This window comes from Ailuropoda melanoleuca, chromosome 3 (assembly GCF_002007445.2).
Source record: "Ailuropoda melanoleuca isolate Jingjing chromosome 3, ASM200744v2, whole genome shotgun sequence".
Lineage (NCBI taxonomy): Eukaryota > Metazoa > Chordata > Mammalia > Carnivora > Ursidae > Ailuropoda > Ailuropoda melanoleuca.
In genome coordinates, this window is record NC_048220.1 from 3,385,136 (window position 1) to 3,401,846 (window position 16,711).

The following is a 16,711-nucleotide window of genomic DNA, read 5'->3' on the forward strand; positions in this document are numbered from 1 at the left end:
TTTACCCCCAATCACTCCTATTCATTTCTAGGCGCCGTCACTGCAGTGCCTTGCCCTTCATTGGCAGGACGAGGCCAGTCAGTGTCATTATCACCCCATGGATTAACCAGGAAGGGATGCTGTGTGAGGGGTTGGGCTGGCCGTCTCTTCCTTGGTGTCTCACTTCAGCCATGTGTCCAGCCCGTCAGAACCGTTGGTCTGACCCTGAGCCTTAGTCTCTTGCATGGTAAGACAGTCAGCTGCCGCGACTTCACTGGCCAGCTAAAGGTAAAGTCTTTCATGTGTTTTCTAGACTACAGTTATCAGCACTTCCCGAACTTTTTCTCCCGTAGTTTCCCCGGGCGAGACTTTTTTTTTCTTTTTTTCTCTTTTGGGTCAATAAAAACAAGATGATCTCTGCCTCCAAAAGAAACTGTGATAAAGCAAACTATCCCATGTTTACCACTTGTAGGCAGAGGGGATTCAAAATAAGAGAACTCTTCTGGCTGTTCTGGTAGGGGAGCTTATGTTTTCATTAGAGATTTTGAGTTTAGAGGCGCTGCACCAGTGGTTTGAAGTGATTCTTGGTTTTAGAGACCTGCGATCAGGGAGGTCAGGTGTTCCCTTCGTCCTCGGTGCTTGGAGGCCCCAGGAGCTAAGAGAAGATTGCAGTTCAGAGCTTCACAGAAAAACTAACGCAGGACAAAGTTCTTTGTGGAAGGAATGCAGGCGCGTGTCCAAAATAACAATGATCTCAATTTCCAAATGATAGCACGCTGTGTCGGTACTTAAATCCAGCGAACCAAGAGAAGTTTGGATGGTCCGAATGAGGACACTTCGATACGTATAACAAGTTCTAGACAATAAAACATTCTTTTGATTTGGAATTGGGTAGTCATTGGACACAGGTGATTTGGCAAGACTGTTACCAATGACGTTTAATGTAATAACCACAGTGAGAGGCTGACTGGAAGTTTGTAAGTCATTGTAAAATGGAAGGTTTTATAAACGGTAGGCAGTTAAAATTAATGACTTCATTACAGCATGGTAAATAACAGTAAAAGCACATACTACTTAATAAAATACTATTTTGCAGAGATTGGTTTTGACTTCCAGGTCACATATGCTCCTTTTCATCTTTATTTTTTAAAGATGTGTGTAATAATGAAATTGCTCATTATGGATGTGTATTTTCCATTAAAAATTCTTTAGTTTTGAAACGAAAGTTCCTAATATGCCGTTATAAGCTAGACTTCCTCTGGCAAAAGCAGTGGTAGACTTTTAGGATGGAAAATTCTGAATTAGAAAATTTTAAAACTCAGAGTCCAGAAATAAACCCATACAGTTGTGGCCCATTGATTTTGGAAAAGCAAGCCAAGGTTATTCAATGGGGAAAGAACAATCTCTTCGACAAATAGTCCTGGCACAACTGGATACCCCCATGCAAAAGGATGAAGTTAGACCCTTACTTCCCATAATGTAAAAAGTTAACTCAGAGTGGGTCACCGACCTAAATATAAGAGCTAAAAGCATGAAACTCTTAGAGGAAAACAGGGGGACGCTTCATGACTTCGGATTCTTAGAAATGACACCAAAAGCATGAGCAACAAAATTAAAAATTGGATTCCATCAAAATAACTTTGGTGCGTCAAAGGACACTGCCAAGAGAGTGAAAAAACAACCAACAAAATGGGGAAATGTTCACAAATCATGTATCTGGCAAGAGTCTAGTGTCCAGAATATATAAAGAACTCTTAGAACTGTAAAAAGACAACCCAATTAAAAAAAAAAAAAAAACCGGCAAAGGATTTGAACAGACGTTTCCCCAGAGAAGATATGTAAATAGGTGACAAGTGCACGGAAAGGTGCTTATCACTCGTCATTAGGGAAATGAAAGTCCAAACCACAATGAGCTACCGCTTGGTACCCGCTGGGATGGCCATAATCAGCACCACGGGACATAACTAATGTTGGAGAGGACGTGAAGAAATTAAAACCGCACACACTGCTGGTGAGAATGTAAAAGGTTTGCAGCTACTTATGGGAAACAGTTTGACGGTTCCTCCACGTAGAATTACCACGTGACCCAGGAAATACTCCTAGAATTAAAGACAGATGTTCAAACAGAGACTTGTACACAGATGTTCGTAGCAGTTCTATTTGCAATAGCCAAAAGATAGAAACAGCCCAGATGTCCATCCGTGGGTGAATAGATGCACAAGTTGTGTTGTATGCATAAGCGGGATGTTTCAAAAAGGAACGGAGCACCGGCACGTGGCGCAATGTGGGCCATCCTCAGGAGCATGCTATAGGAGAGAAGTCAGACGTTTGCGTGAAATATCCAAAATGGGTAAATCCACAGAGACGGAGGCAAGGGGAGGGGGGTGCAGCTGCTTGGTGGGTATGGGGTTTCCCTTCGTGATGAGGAAAATCTTTTGGAACGATCTAGCTACAGTGGTGGTGACTGCACGACATTGTGAATGTACCAAACGCCACTGAATTGTTGACTTTCAAATGGTTAATTTTATGTGTATGGGAATCTCACCTCAAAAACTTGTTTTAAAAAAGCAAACTGGAAGGTGCCTTAAACCAAGGATCTTTGTCATTCGTAATGGATATTTAACTCCTGATACTGTAGTAGCATATATAATGACGTTTTCATGCCATATTATGTATAAAATATATTGTCATTTTCCCATGGTAGCTTAATTTATATGTTCACAGAATCTTAACAGTAATATCACTTAATATTTTCCTTTATATGATTTTATGACAATTTTGATATTTGTAGGAACAGCTTTTATCTCATATGCAGAAAGGTAGGAAGAAAGAAGTATGTCATGGCTAAAAATTTATTTTAAAAGATTTTATATTTTTGAGAGAGAACACAAGCAGGGGGAGCAGTAGAGGGAGAGGGAGAAGCAGATTCCCCGCTGAGCAGGGAGCCCGATGCAGGACTCGATCCCAGGACCCTGAGATCCTGAGATCATGACCTGAGCCGAAGGCAGTCACTTAACCGTCTGAACCATCCAGGCATCCCTGTCATGGCTGAAATTTTAACACCATTCTAAATCTCATCTCTTTGATTCTAAGGAAAGATCAAAGACTGGGTTTCTGTTCTTTTCTGCTCAAGAAAGAAGTCATTACTTAGAACCGATTAAGCTTAACTAATTAATTAAAACTTAATGAGCCTATGCACAGCCAACAGTTTATCTCACCATCTTGGATGTCATTATTCACTTACCTTTGTAACCCAGCCAGTCATTACCAAATCAAAGCCTATTAGCTGGATTAACTTTACCGGATGCATGGAAAGGGGGTTAGTTAACTTAACTCAGATTATTGATGTTTTCTTTTAGAAATGTTTGTATAATTATGAAAATCATTCTTAGACTTTTGGGGTGTTTCATTTTTTGACCTTTAGATGAAGTGGGTATTTATTTATTTAGACGAAGTGGCCCCGAGAGTTGGGCCTACATGGCTGGAGACCCGGTTTCTGTGATTACTCCATTGCTCCTCTCTCCCAGAGCTGGTGCGACTCACTGTCAGCCAGGTGCCCCTCACCTTCCTGCAGGCTGGAGACTTTGTGGTCCCGTTGATCCCTTTGAAGATCCCATTGGTGATCCTGAGATTGAGAGGAGAGTGCTAGGACTTTTCCCATGAGTCTTCCCCCATGTCTTCTGAGGACTTTTTCCTGGCGCTCTTTTGTATAGCGTCTTGGATATTGGCATTTTCCTTTAAGGTCCTCAGAGGAAAAGTGGGTCTTCTGCCCCATTCCGTTGTTTGACTAGAGCAAGAAACTACTAATGGTGCCAGTCAGACCCCTTTCTTCCTGTCAGTGACAGAAGGGCCTGAGAATCCCCACCATCAAGCCCCAGCTTCTAGGTAACCAGTTCTCTCCAGTGCTCCTTTCCCTGCAAACAGAGCAGGTTCCTTCCCATGGCCATCACTTTTGTCCCCACTGCATGTCCTGGTTGGATTATCCTCAAAAACCCACCAGTCTTTCAAGACACTGTATCTTTCAAGACTGATCTAGTCTATGAAATGTCCCCAGGTAATCACAGCTTACGTTTAGAATAGAGTCTCCTGGGTGGCTCAGTTGGTTAAGCATCTGCCTTCTGCTCAGGTCATGATCCCAGAGTCCTGGGATTGAGCCCCACATCGGGCTCCCTGCTCAGTGGGGAGTCTGCTTCTCCCTTTCCTTCTGCCCCTCCCCCTGCTTGTGCGTGCTCTCTCTCACTCCCTCATTCTCTCTCAAGTTAATAAATAAAAATCTTTTTAAAAACATAGAATAGAGACTCCTCTCTGATTAAACCAAATGCTTGATTGATGTGCACACACACACACACACACTCTCTCTCTCTCTCTCTGTCTCACTCCAGAACTGTAAGATAGTAAATCTGTGTTTTAAACTAGTAAGTTTGTCATAATTTCTTATAATAGCAATAGGAAACTAACACAGGGGGCATGCATGTTTTTACATTTTGAGAAATAAACTGTCCTAGTAGCACTAGTGCACGGTTTTCAAAACTTGTTCGTTGTCTGTTTAAACTAGAGCTTTAAGAAGGGACCTACAGCCTGGGGTGAGGCGTGCTAAGGTGCTGGTACTGGTAACGGGATTAAATGAAAGAGCTGGGATCAGAGGAATATTCTGGCTCTTCATAATTTTTAATTGTTTTTGCCATTGTCTCTGATTTGTTTCTGTGTTTTTTTGTTCATTACAGATGTTAGTAAAATAAATCAGGAAGTTTTAAAATGTTTATCACTTTGGATTATTCATAAGTATCAACTAAAATATTTCATAAAATTAAGTCATTGCAAGGTTTCAAAACTGTAGTGGGGAAATGTGTACATTTCATATCTATTCAGTTTTTTCTTTCTCCTTCTAAAATCTCAAGTTGCTCTACCAGGTATTGAAGATTATTTGCTCTATGAATTGTTGTATGGAGTGTCTAACTTAAAAAAAATGTTTAATATTGGACCTGGCAGTCCCTAGAAGTGACCATTGACAACCCGAACATGAAGTGGTTAGTCTAGCTCTTACTTCTTTTTCTCTTCTAATTCTGTGCATCCGCGAATGTCAGCCTGCTCTTACACCATTTTATCTTCTCTCTAGTGGTCTCACTAAGTAAACACATGATGTGTGTAACAGCATTTCTGAAATCAGGAAGGTCTGTAGCATAAGCGCAGGAGGGCTGTGATTTGGGAGGACTGAGTTCCAAGGTCTGCTGTGACCCACATCTCAGGAATTCTCAGTGATCCTGGGCAAATCCTTGTGTCTTTGGGGGTCTTAATAATTTCACCTCTAAAATGAGTGGGTTAGAGCTTCCGGATTAAAGTGATGGATCAGATACCTAACAAAGAGAATGGGAGGGCAGTATTCAGTGCAGGAGAGCTTTTAACAAGTTTCTCAAATGTAAAAAGTAATTGGAAACTAGATGCAGATAAATGGAGCAGAGGAAGTGAGAATAAGTAGAGGAGACATTTCCAACAAGGAAGAGACATATCTATAGTGAAACCCCAAAGAGGCTGTGGGTATAGAGATAACAAATACAGAAAATGAGGATGACACAAGTGGCTAGAAATAGGGGTGTTAATTATGAAACAGTTGTGCCAGTTGGCTCCCAGTATTCCCGCCCTCACCTCTATGCTCAGCATTCACAGCTAGAGCTGCAAGTAGGTGAGTGAAGAATTGCTAGGCCAGGATCCAGGGAAGGGCAGAAGCCTAGTGAGGGGAGCCCAGGGCTTGGGGCTCTTTCCCCTGAGGACATTTGACAGTTCTAGAGTGGGCAGCTGAGAGATTGAGTAATACTTTGGACTGCCTCAGGGGACTAACAAACAGGGATTGGAGCCCAGGGCCCTGTAGGGGGCCTTGTGAACTTCCCTCACTTTGAGCTGTGTGGGATAAAGGACCACATCCAAGAGGTGAGAATGAACCAGAAACAGACCCTTGCAGGCACTGCCACTCAGCTCCCAATCACCTCAATTTGCTGAACTTGAACTTGAAGTGAACCCAGATTTCTAGTGCCCTCCACCAGGTACCCAGCAGAAGTGCATTTAAATTCTCCTAGAGGAAGATTAGCATCGTACTGGATATCAGAGTACTTCCAGATAGCAAGGAGTCTTGCAAGTGCCAGGTCCCACGCATACTCACAAATCACTAGTCACACAAGATATTAGACAACGTGCACACAGTCCAGCTCAAACAGAGAAAAGAAACAGGTCCACAGGGGACATCGGTGTTCTTGGATCCAGACTTATAAATAGCGGGAAGATGCTATGTTCAGGATGGTAAAAGGGAAGATGAAAAATGAGAACTTAAAAAAAAGAAAAGCTAAGTAGAAACTCTAGAACGGTAAGATATAGAAATCAAATTATGAAGTTAATGGACGGGTTTGACGACATATTAGTAACTGAAGAGAAATTTAGCCATCTGAAAGATGAGTCAGGAAAAAAAATCAGGATGAAGCCTGAAGAGACGAAAGTATAGAAAAATACAGGAGAGAGGATGTATTAGTTTTCTATTGCTGTGTAACAAATTACCACAGACTTAGTGTTAAAAAAAAAAAAGACACCCCTTTATAATTTCATAGTTCTGTAGGTCAGAAATCTGCACAGGCTTGCTCTTCTCTTGCTGATGTTGGCTGGACTGCGCTCTTCTCTGGAGGCTGTGGGAAAGAATGTGCTTCCAAGCAGTCGCAGGACCCAGTTCCTTGTGGCTGGAGGTCTGAGGTCCCCATCCCTTGCTCTCTGTCCGCCAAGGGCCACTGTGCTCCTGGAGGCTCCCACATCCCTTCTCACATGCCCCCCTCCATCCTAAAGGCCGCAGCGGCATGTTGAATCCTTCTCAGGATAAAAATCTCTCGGATTTTCCCCCCTTCCCACCAGGTAGAACAGATGCTGCTTCTGAAGGGCTCTTGTGATTAGATTAGCCCCCCATCTCCTGTTTGTTAATGAGTACGCTTTGCCCTGTTCTGGGACACGGGGCCAATATACATAAAAATCAGATGCCTAGAAACTGGTAGAACAAACCACTTTGACCATGGTTTGGTGTTATCTAAGATCAAACATGTGCAGTCCCACTCTGAGCTATCTGCTCATCAGAAATGCAGGCATAGGGGACTCAGAGCCCCGAGTCAGAACATTTACGTTTTTTTGTAATCGCTTGCAAACTGAAAACAACCAGAGTATCCCTCAGCATTGTCATATAGTCATGCAAAGGAATATTATAGCGATGACACAGAATGAATTATAGGTACACACAACAACAGATGAATCCCACAAAGGTAATGTTGAGCGAGAGAAGTCAGACACAGCTAATTTCAAAAACCAGGCAAAAATAAGCCATAGGAACTATGGGGAGGGAGCTTGACAATTCATGTTGTGCTAATAAAAACAAGGAAGTGGTTATCCTAAGAGTCAGAAGTAGTTATTGTCTTTGGGGGACAGGCGGGATAGTGATTAGTAGGAGATGTTGGGGGGGTGCGGGGGATGCTAACAAAACGTGGCTCTTTGTGATAAATCATTGAGCTGAGAAACAGGAAGGGAAGTCAAGGAACGAATATCAGACAGGCGTCGCCTTCTCACCAATACTCAATGTTGGAAATCCATGCAGTTCTGAGAGAAAATTGAATTTGAAGTCAGAAGACAAACTATCAATCAAGGCTGAGGGCAGAATAAGATCATTTATCTTCCATGCACTTTTTCTGAGGAAATTCCTTGAGGATGTATTCCACCAAAAGAGTGAATACAAGAATGTCTATGACCAGACACATGGAGGCCAGTGAAAAGAAATCCCAGGGTGTAGCTGTGTACAAGGCCTTGAACTCCAAGAAAAAATATCATCAAAAAGAATGGAGTAGACACCAAACAATAATGTGAGTGAGAAGGTAGGAGTACTGGGGAGAGGCTGAAGAAAGGGGTGTTTTTCTTCTCTTAAGAAAAATGCTTATTAGAAATTCGTGGTGGAAAAGCTAGAAAACGTCATGGTCTGAGCATCAAACAACTTTAAAAGGACGTGATGTTTGAGCAATTGATGGAATGTAAGAAAAGAAAATCCATTTGACTTCAATCCGGGAAATAATCTTATTCTCTTGTGAGCGGCAACAAGGGTCATGTGATCCCTTAGAAAATGAAATAACATCCCAGCTCCGCAATTAGGAACGTTGACCTGTGCACGCATATGCACTCTCTGTGACTTGGTTTTCAACGTTTAGACACGTCTAGAAGAAGAAACGCGGAAGACTTCATTGTAGAAACCAAACAGATATGTCCTCTGGCGTGACCATTTGAGACAGAGTTTGGAGGAAGGGAGAGTAGAGCACTGGAGGCCAAAGAGATGGAATGTGATGCCCTCGTCTTACACACCGTGAGTCCCAAGGTTCCCTTGAACGTTGATGGACCAAGCAGTTTAGGCACGTTGTTTAAAGTTACTGAGGTAACCGAGGGAAAAGTTTAAAATAACACAAGAGCAAAAAACTGGGAGGAGTTGGGGCTTTCAAGTACAGTGACTAAATCTTCAGTTTTGGGGCAGTTAGATAGACAATCTCTGAGGTCGATAAATGAGGAAATGCTGATAAAAAATATATTCTTGGGTGTTGAGAGGGGACCACAAGAATTAAAACCAGACATAATTAAAGGCGGTTGCTCCAAGGGTTGGAACTAGGAGTGGAAGTATGTGTCCGCTCAGAGGCTCCAGATTAAGTCCTTTTGGCTCATTTTGGACAAAAACTTTTGAGATCAAAAAAGGCGTGTCTGCTTTCAAATTCTTAAGACTGAGAAATAAATGTAGGTACAAATACACGTGTGTATATTTTTTGCACAAATAGATTTATCTTAAACGTTTTATGATTCCTGTGAGTGGTGTGTTCGCATGTGGGCATGTGGATTTACATATGTGTAGACATGTACATGTAATGTGACCTGAATTAGAAATAATTACAAAGTAACATGGAGTTTCTAGCCTTTAATTTAAAACATTGAATTAGGTGAGAGTTGTTGGCACGAAAAAAAAGAAAAATTAATAGCAGTGAATCAGTGGAGACAATGTTACAAACTGAATAAATACATAGAAGCAATATTTTAGATGGCGCTTCGGTTCTCATGTGGTCCTTAGCACCTTTTAACCTCTGACAGTAGTGCCATTTGTACCAGTTTGTACAAAATGCACAATCAGGCTACTCAGTTTTTCCTATTTTCTGGAGGAAAAAAAGGAACCATGAATTTCAGCTGGGAACTTGAGATGCCAGAAATGCAGCCTCTGCAAGATTTTATTCTTACTATACTAGTACAAGGAGTTATTTCTAGTCGAATTTTATATATAGCCATTGCTTGCGTTAGGGGTTTTCTATCTTGGGGATTTACCATGAGCTGAGAGCTTGGCTTCTGTTTTCTTTCTATATTCTTTTGTCTGGGAAAAACACAATCAAAGCTTGTGTTTGTTATATCCCTCTCATGAGCTCAACCATTTCCTCCACTGTGATACGCCAGATTATACTTACATCGTATTCTGTGATAACCAGTGACTCTTTTTCAACCTGTTGGCATATTTAAAGTGAAGACTTCACTTCTTGGCTGGTCTTACATGCTTTGTATTAAATTACTTGGTTCTGAATATAATAATCTCAGCTCATATAAGGAGAAGTCAGTGTGCCTCCTAACTGCACCTGCTATGTTTGTGCCTCTGCAAAGGAGTCCATTCGTCCGTCCCACACTCGCAGCCAGCTTACCTTGCTGAAACAAGTAGAAAGACATTTCCTTCGTTGTTACTTATTTAAAAAGGGAATACATTGAATGGATATTGTGCATTGCAGTCTTTTCCAGGATTCATCCTAATGGGTGTCTTGTTATATTTCCTGATTATAGTGCTGCTTTTGATACAGTTCTTGGGATAAATGTTGCAGTCAAGAAACTAAGCCGTCCTTTTCAGAATCAAACTCATGCAAAGAGAGCTTACCGTGAACTCGTCCTCTTAAAATGTGTCAATCATAAAAATGTAAGTTATGTTCCTGTTTCCTTTGTATAACGTGGTCCACGATGTGGTCCTCTTGTGGGTCTTTGGAAATACATTGAGTTCAGACCTCGGGTAAACTAGTGTAACAGGAACTATTTAAGTGGTTCTATTTTCTTGACAAAATTCTTTATCAGCATTGGGGAAATTGAAGTCTGCAAGAAGCATCATGGTCCAGTCTAGGTCTGACAGCAATATCCGTTAACCCTGTAATCATTTGATTTTCACTATTTCTGTAAAATGGCAACAGTGTTGACCTAAGAAACTGAGGAACAACTAGATAATTTTTTAGAAAAACGTTGTTCTATAAAGTAGCTTCTTACCTTGTACAACGGATATCTCAGTTCTAAGTAAATGTGAGTAGGTGGTGTGATATTCAAGACGGCTGTGCTTGGCATCTCCACAGAAATCGAAGCACTGTAAATTTCAAAGAGAAATTGTATTTCTACAGAAAATGAGGTACTCGGCCCATCGTATGTCCGCTGCTGGTCTCCAAGCATTATCATGAGCATGATTTTGATAACCTTACCATGTTATAAAAAATCATAAAATGTTTTGTCTGCAAGGGGCTTTGGAGATCACCCCTTGTGACCTCTTTTTCGTTGCAGGGGAGGAGTATTTAAGGCTACGCTCAACTCTATGCGCCTCCCTTTGTTTTAGCATTTTGCTGGATCTTCTGGTGTGGGGACATTACATACAAAACTAAGATTTCTTCTTTTGAGTCCGTGGTTTGAGTTTGTTTTTTAATTTCTCCAACGCATGCTTTGTTTTACTTATATGTTTAAAAATTTTTTTCAGGTTACACAAAAGTATGGCTTTTATTTTTTTTTTAAATTCAAACAATATAAACAAGAAGACAAAGATCATTGACTCCCTCAGATCATTATCATTAACATTTTGGTGAGCATTCTCACACGTGTATGTACGTACGTACGTGAACACGATCAGCTATGTTATGGTGCATCCTGCCTTTTCCCTCGTGGAATGTTTCTGGGCCTCAAACACATTGTGTAGTACACATGTGCAATAATTTATTTACCCAGGCCCCTGTTAACTGGGTATTTAGATTGCTTACAGTTTTTGCTATTATAGCCGGTGTTGCAACGAGCATCCTTATCGTGTACTGCACACTTCTGATTTTTAATGTGTGCTGACAAACTGACCTCAAGGAGGACTGTCAATTTTACATTTTCAGTAAGATTATCTGAGGGGAAAAAAAAGAGTATCTAAGAATGTGTTTTATTTCAGAATCCCCCCAGATCAACATATTGTTGATTTTTATTGTTGTTGTACTTTGCCAATCTGAGAGATGACAAATGATATCTCATTCTTACTTGTGAGATTCATTTCTTTCCATACTTTATTAGCCATTTATTTTTAAAAGATTTGTTTCCCATGGCCTTTGACCGTTTTTCTCTTGGACTGCCGGTCTCTTTTATGCATTTATAGAGTATCTTTGTATATTAAAGCTGTCAACCCTCACTTCTTTTCCATTTGACCTCATTTAGGTTGCTTTTACCATACTAGTTTTTTTTTTCTTTCTTTCTCTTTTGGTTTGTTGGTCTTGGTTTGGCTTTAACATAACACATGTTCTAGGCTTCCTGTCATGCTTAGAAAAGGCTTTTCTGCACCAGGATTACATAAATGTTTATCCACATTTTAATGTTTTGTGGTTTCATGGTTTACATTTAAATCTTTGTTCCACTTGGAGTTGATGTGAAGATTAAGTATGGATCTGGTTTTATTTTGCACTCGGTTAGCCAGCCACACCAATCCTGTATTCTCAGTCATTCATCTTTCCCTGGGTCATTTGAAATGATTGAGGATGTGTGTTTGATTCTCAAGTGGTGGGACTCAGTGTTTAACTGTTGGGGTGCCGGGACCAAGGCCTTGTGGTAGAGGCCTTTCTAGAACCCCCTTTAAGTCCATAAGTAACACCATGAGGGGTTCCTCTTCATCATACTAGAAACACAAATTTCACCTTCATATTTCAAAACTACAGAAACGTGTAGATCATATTTCAGTTTTCAGAGTTAACATATTGCTTTGGTGTTTTTCTACCCATAATGTCTACCTTTTTATGTTCAGAGCCTGAAGGACATTATGTGTTAAAATTCTGTTAAGTTACTAGAGACACATCAAATGTGATTTGATTAAAAGTATATCTTATTTCCAAGGTGAAGATCCTAATCATTCAACTTTTCTCAAATACCACTTAATAGGGTGCTTTGGTAAAACTAATAACAATAATAAATACTGAGCTCTGCTATGATTTGTTTTTCAGTTTTAATGCATTTTAATGTCAAACTTAGCTTTTATAATTAAGTAGAGTTACCCGACATGCTGAGGAATAACAAATCTTCTCTTTTCAGATAATTAGTTTATTAAATGTGTTTACACCACAGAAGACCCTAGAAGAATTTCAAGATGTGTAAGTATCATTTTTACTCAGTAATGTACTATGTATCGAAGACTAAAAATTTAGAAAAGAAAGTAATTGCTCTTAGGAAACGTAGGTAGCAATGTATTTGGCCACTTTTTTTCTGTGGAGGAGAAATATTAAGGAAGATAGATAATTGGGGCACCTGGGTGGCTCAGTCGTTAAGCATCTGCCTTCGACTCAGGGCGTGATCCTGGAGTTCTGGGATCGAGCCCCACGTCAGGCTCTTCCGCTGGGAGCCTGCTTCTTCCTCTCCCACCCCCCTGCTTGTGTTCCCTCTCTCGCTGGCTGTCTCTATCTCTGTCAACTAAATAAATAAAATCTTTAAAAAAAAAAAAGGAAGATAGATAATAATATTCAACTGTTTGTGCCCAGATATTATCATCTCCATAACCGATAAAGGATGACTGGAAATAATTCTTCGGAGCAGACAGTGACCATTAAATGCTCCTGATTTGCTTTGTGGAACTATAAAATGTTTTTCTCCAGTCCCCGCGAAAGCCAGGATGATAAGGTTCAAGTGTTTGGAATTATTATTTGAAATCATCATGTCACTAAATGTTGTGTGATTCCAAAATCTAAAATAGAATTATCTTACAAACGATAAAATGTTAATTCATCATACTGAAATATAATGCCCAACTCATCCTAAATTGACTGGTGCCTTCAGTCAACAAATATTTGATTGCCACTCGTGTGCTAGGCACTTTCTTGGACTTGGCATACTTTAGTGACCCAAACAGGCAAAAATCCCTTTTATGATTAAAAATTGCAGGCGATCATACTCACTCTTAGAGTTTCGCGGAAGCCAGAGAAGATACGCAGTCAACGTAGGTCAGGAAGTGCCGCCATCATAAGGATGTCGCAAGTGCTCTGGAAGAAGTGAGCTGGGGTCAGGTTGCATCCTAAGCATGGTGGTTGGAGAGAGACCTCACTGGACCGGGAGGCTCGGGGTTAGTCTTACAGATCTTTGAGAGAAGATGGCATCGAGATAGAAGGAAAGGGAGTACAAAGAAGTGGAAGTGAGGCCCTGCCTGCTGTGCTCTGAGAGCTACAAGTGGCCAGTGTGGCTGGAGCAGGGGGTGCAGAGGAGAGAAGAGAGTGGGCTCCGAGAAGTGATGAGGCCAGACCCTCCTGAGCCTCAAGGCCTTTTACTCCAGGGCAATGCAGTAAGGCTCAGCAGAGGAGTGAGCTTCCCTGACTTACATTTCCACAGAATAACTGTAGTGTCTGTGTTGGGAACCCACCGTTGGGTGGGGACACAAGCCCCGTGAGGAGGCTGTCGCAGCAATGTAGGGGAGGGTTATGGTGGTTGCGTTCAGACCAGAGGGTGCTAGGTAAGGGGGAGAGACTGGAGGCTGAAACTGTCCTGAAGGGGGAGCCACCTGTGAGGAGCACTGCCCTGTGAGGAAGCAGGAGCTGAGAAGGACACCTGGTGCTGGCCTGAGCCCCTTGCAGGGGCTCCCAGCTGAGATAATGAGGGCTGTAGGCCAAGCAGACTGGAGGGGGAGGTGGAATCGAATCGGAGCCTCAATTTTGGACATGGGCCTCAAGATGCTTCCTGGATACCCAAGTAGGCCTGGGGCATGGGCAATTAGATTCATGAGCCTGACGTTCAGGAGAGAGGTCTGGGCGGAAGGTATGAACTCGAGAGTTGACGGTCTGTGGATGGTGTTTAAAGTGTTGAGACCAGAGACCAGAGGAGATCAGCAAGACTGTGATAGTCCGAGAAGAGAAGGAGGCCAAGGACCAAGCATTGGCACCCCCAACAGTAAGAAGTTGGGGAGAGGAGCAAGGCATGGCCAGCCAGGACTGTAGGACAGGCTGTTGGATTTAGCAACATGCGAGTAAGTCATCAGGGGCCTTGGCGAGGACAGTTTCAGCAGAGTGGTGGGGCACGAGCCCCATGGAAGTGGGCTTCAGAAAGAATGGGAGAAGAATTGGAGATGCCCAGTATAGATACCTCTTCGGGGAGTTTTGCTTGCAAAAAGAACAAGAATATAGCTGTGGGGGAGAAGCTCAAATGTTTTCTTAACATGAGAGAAGTAACAGCAAGGTTTCTGTTACTGGTAAGTATGATCCAATAGCAAGAAATAAATAAAGATTTGGGAGAATTTGAATATTTGAGATTCTATTTACTATGATATAAAAATTGTTTTAACTTGAAATACATGATGTTGACAGGTTTTTGGTTTTTTTTTAAACTTCAACCAAGTTCCATTATATGTTTGGGTTTTTTTTACAAGATACCTTATAAATATTTAGAAAAAACAAGTTATCTTTTTTTTTTAATTTTAGCCAGTGCAGTAACTCAGTAGTAAGTAATAAGTTATTACTGTTTCATATAAATATAGTTTAGTAACCATAAAGGAATTCTGGGTGATTTTTATGTGTACATGGCTGATCTTTTTCTCCCCCAGGTATTTGGTTATGGAATTAATGGATGCTAACTTATGTCAGGTTATTCACATGGAGTTGGACCATGAAAGAATGTCCTACCTTCTTTACCAAATGCTCTGTGGTATTAAACATCTGCATTCAGCTGGTATCATTCATAGAGTAAGTAGTGACACCATGTCAGCTTTATTTTTAAAATCACAGTCGTTTTATTATCGTGATTCTCCCGGTACAGAAGAACTTGATATTTTTTTAAAAGTTGCCTATGTCAAGAATCCAAAGAAACTATGGGACCGTGTTGAGTTCCCAAATACCACTGAGATTAGAAGACATTCGTGGGGCGCCTCGTTTGCCCGAGCCCACAAGAGCTACTCTTCATGCAGGTTGAGCTGCTAGGTTTGATGCTGCAGAAGAAAATGTATTTTTGTTTAACCTTTAATTTTGAAGTAACTTAAAATTTAAAAGTTACAAGAATAGAACAGAGAACTCCCAAATATTATTTACCCGGAATCATCTATCGTTAGTTGTTAATATATTTGCCGTATTTAAAGTACCATTTTTAATGAGGCGGGCATTTAGGTTTGGGGTGGGGGAAAGTTAGAGGCTAAGTAATAAATGATACCATTGCTTGAGAAATCGTACATAAATTGTGGCCCAAATATCCATGTCTTATAATCATAAAACTTTGCCACTCCAGCCTCCCAGCCCCCCTGGTGGGAACTTTTGGAATGGCTCTGGGTGGGCGCCTTGAGCTGCAAAACTGGGATTTGAATGACAGGGTTGGGGCACCTGGGTGGCACAGAGGTTAGGCGTCTGCCTTCAGCTCAGGGCGTGATCCCGGCATTGTGGGATCGAGCCCCACATCAGGCTCCTCTGCTATGAGCCTTTCTTCCTCTCCCACTCCCCCTGCTTGTGTTCCCTCTCTCACTGGCTGTCTCTGTCTCTGTCAAATAAATTAAAAAAAAAAAAAAATCTTTGAATGACAGGGTTGCCTGTACTCTGTTAGGAAGTAACATTTAAAAACCAGTGAGATACAGTGTAATTCTCTAACCTGGTTTTATAAGTTTTTGTTTATTTTTTGACTTGTATCACTGTGCAAGCACTGACAACTACAATGTTGAGTGAGACTACAGGCAGAGATAATAGAATTGTGTTGGAAACATTCTTAGCATTCCCTAAATTATTACCATACTAATTTTGTCAACAGACTGTCTTTAGATATTATATTCCAACATCAAGAAGTTGTCATTTCTCTGAACCGCAATCTGTGTGGGGAGAAAGATAGTGAGACCGGAACAATGAGGCCTATTCACAGAGAAAAGAATGGAGAGATTTTCAATGGTGCCGTAGATCGGTTAGGTGCCAGGAAATGTTGGCCGCAACGGCGCAGCCCGCCAATCCAAAGAGGACCCAGCTGCCCTGGTTCCCCCAGGGCCTGTCTGGGTCCTCGCACACTGGTAAGCACCAGGCTCCTGACCCCGTGCGGTTACTTAAAATATGGCCTTTGCTGCCACCAGGTGTTCATTTAAAATAATATAAATTCTGTTGACAAATCAGCTTTTAAAATAGTGCTGTTCATTTTTTTCTTTAGTTATTATTTAAATTCCAGTTAGTTAGCATACAGTGTAATATTAGTTTCAGGCATACAACATCGTGATTCATCACTTCCATACAACACCCAGTGCTCATCGATGACAAGTGTCCTCCTTCCTCCCCATCCCGTTTCCCGCATCCCCCTACCTTCCTCCCCTCTGGTGATCAGCAGATTATTCTCTTCCTTTTTTTTTTTTTTTTTAATTTTATTTTATTATATTGTGTTTATCACCATACAGTACATCCCCAGATTCCGATGTAAAGTTTGATGCTTCATTAGTTGCGTATAACAC

General features: G+C 41.3%; 1 protein-coding gene across 5 annotated transcripts in view; it reads left to right on the plus strand.

The window, feature by feature from the left end:
• Positions 1-16,711, plus strand: part of MAPK9 (mitogen-activated protein kinase 9) — a 43,624-nt gene that overhangs the window by 8,050 nt on the left and 18,863 nt on the right. For 4 of the 5 annotated variants that reach the window (XM_034655827.1, XM_002927784.4, XM_019808528.2 and 1 more), the window contains exons 3-5: positions 9,844-9,973; positions 12,361-12,419; positions 14,849-14,987. In XM_034655827.1, coding sequence (XP_034511718.1) covers positions 9,844-9,973; positions 12,361-12,419; positions 14,849-14,987 — 328 coding nt within the window. Of the gene's footprint in view, positions 1-31; positions 268-9,843; positions 9,974-12,360; positions 12,420-14,848; positions 14,988-16,711 lie in introns of all 5 variants that reach the window. The other variant, XM_034655826.1, reaches the window with a different exon arrangement.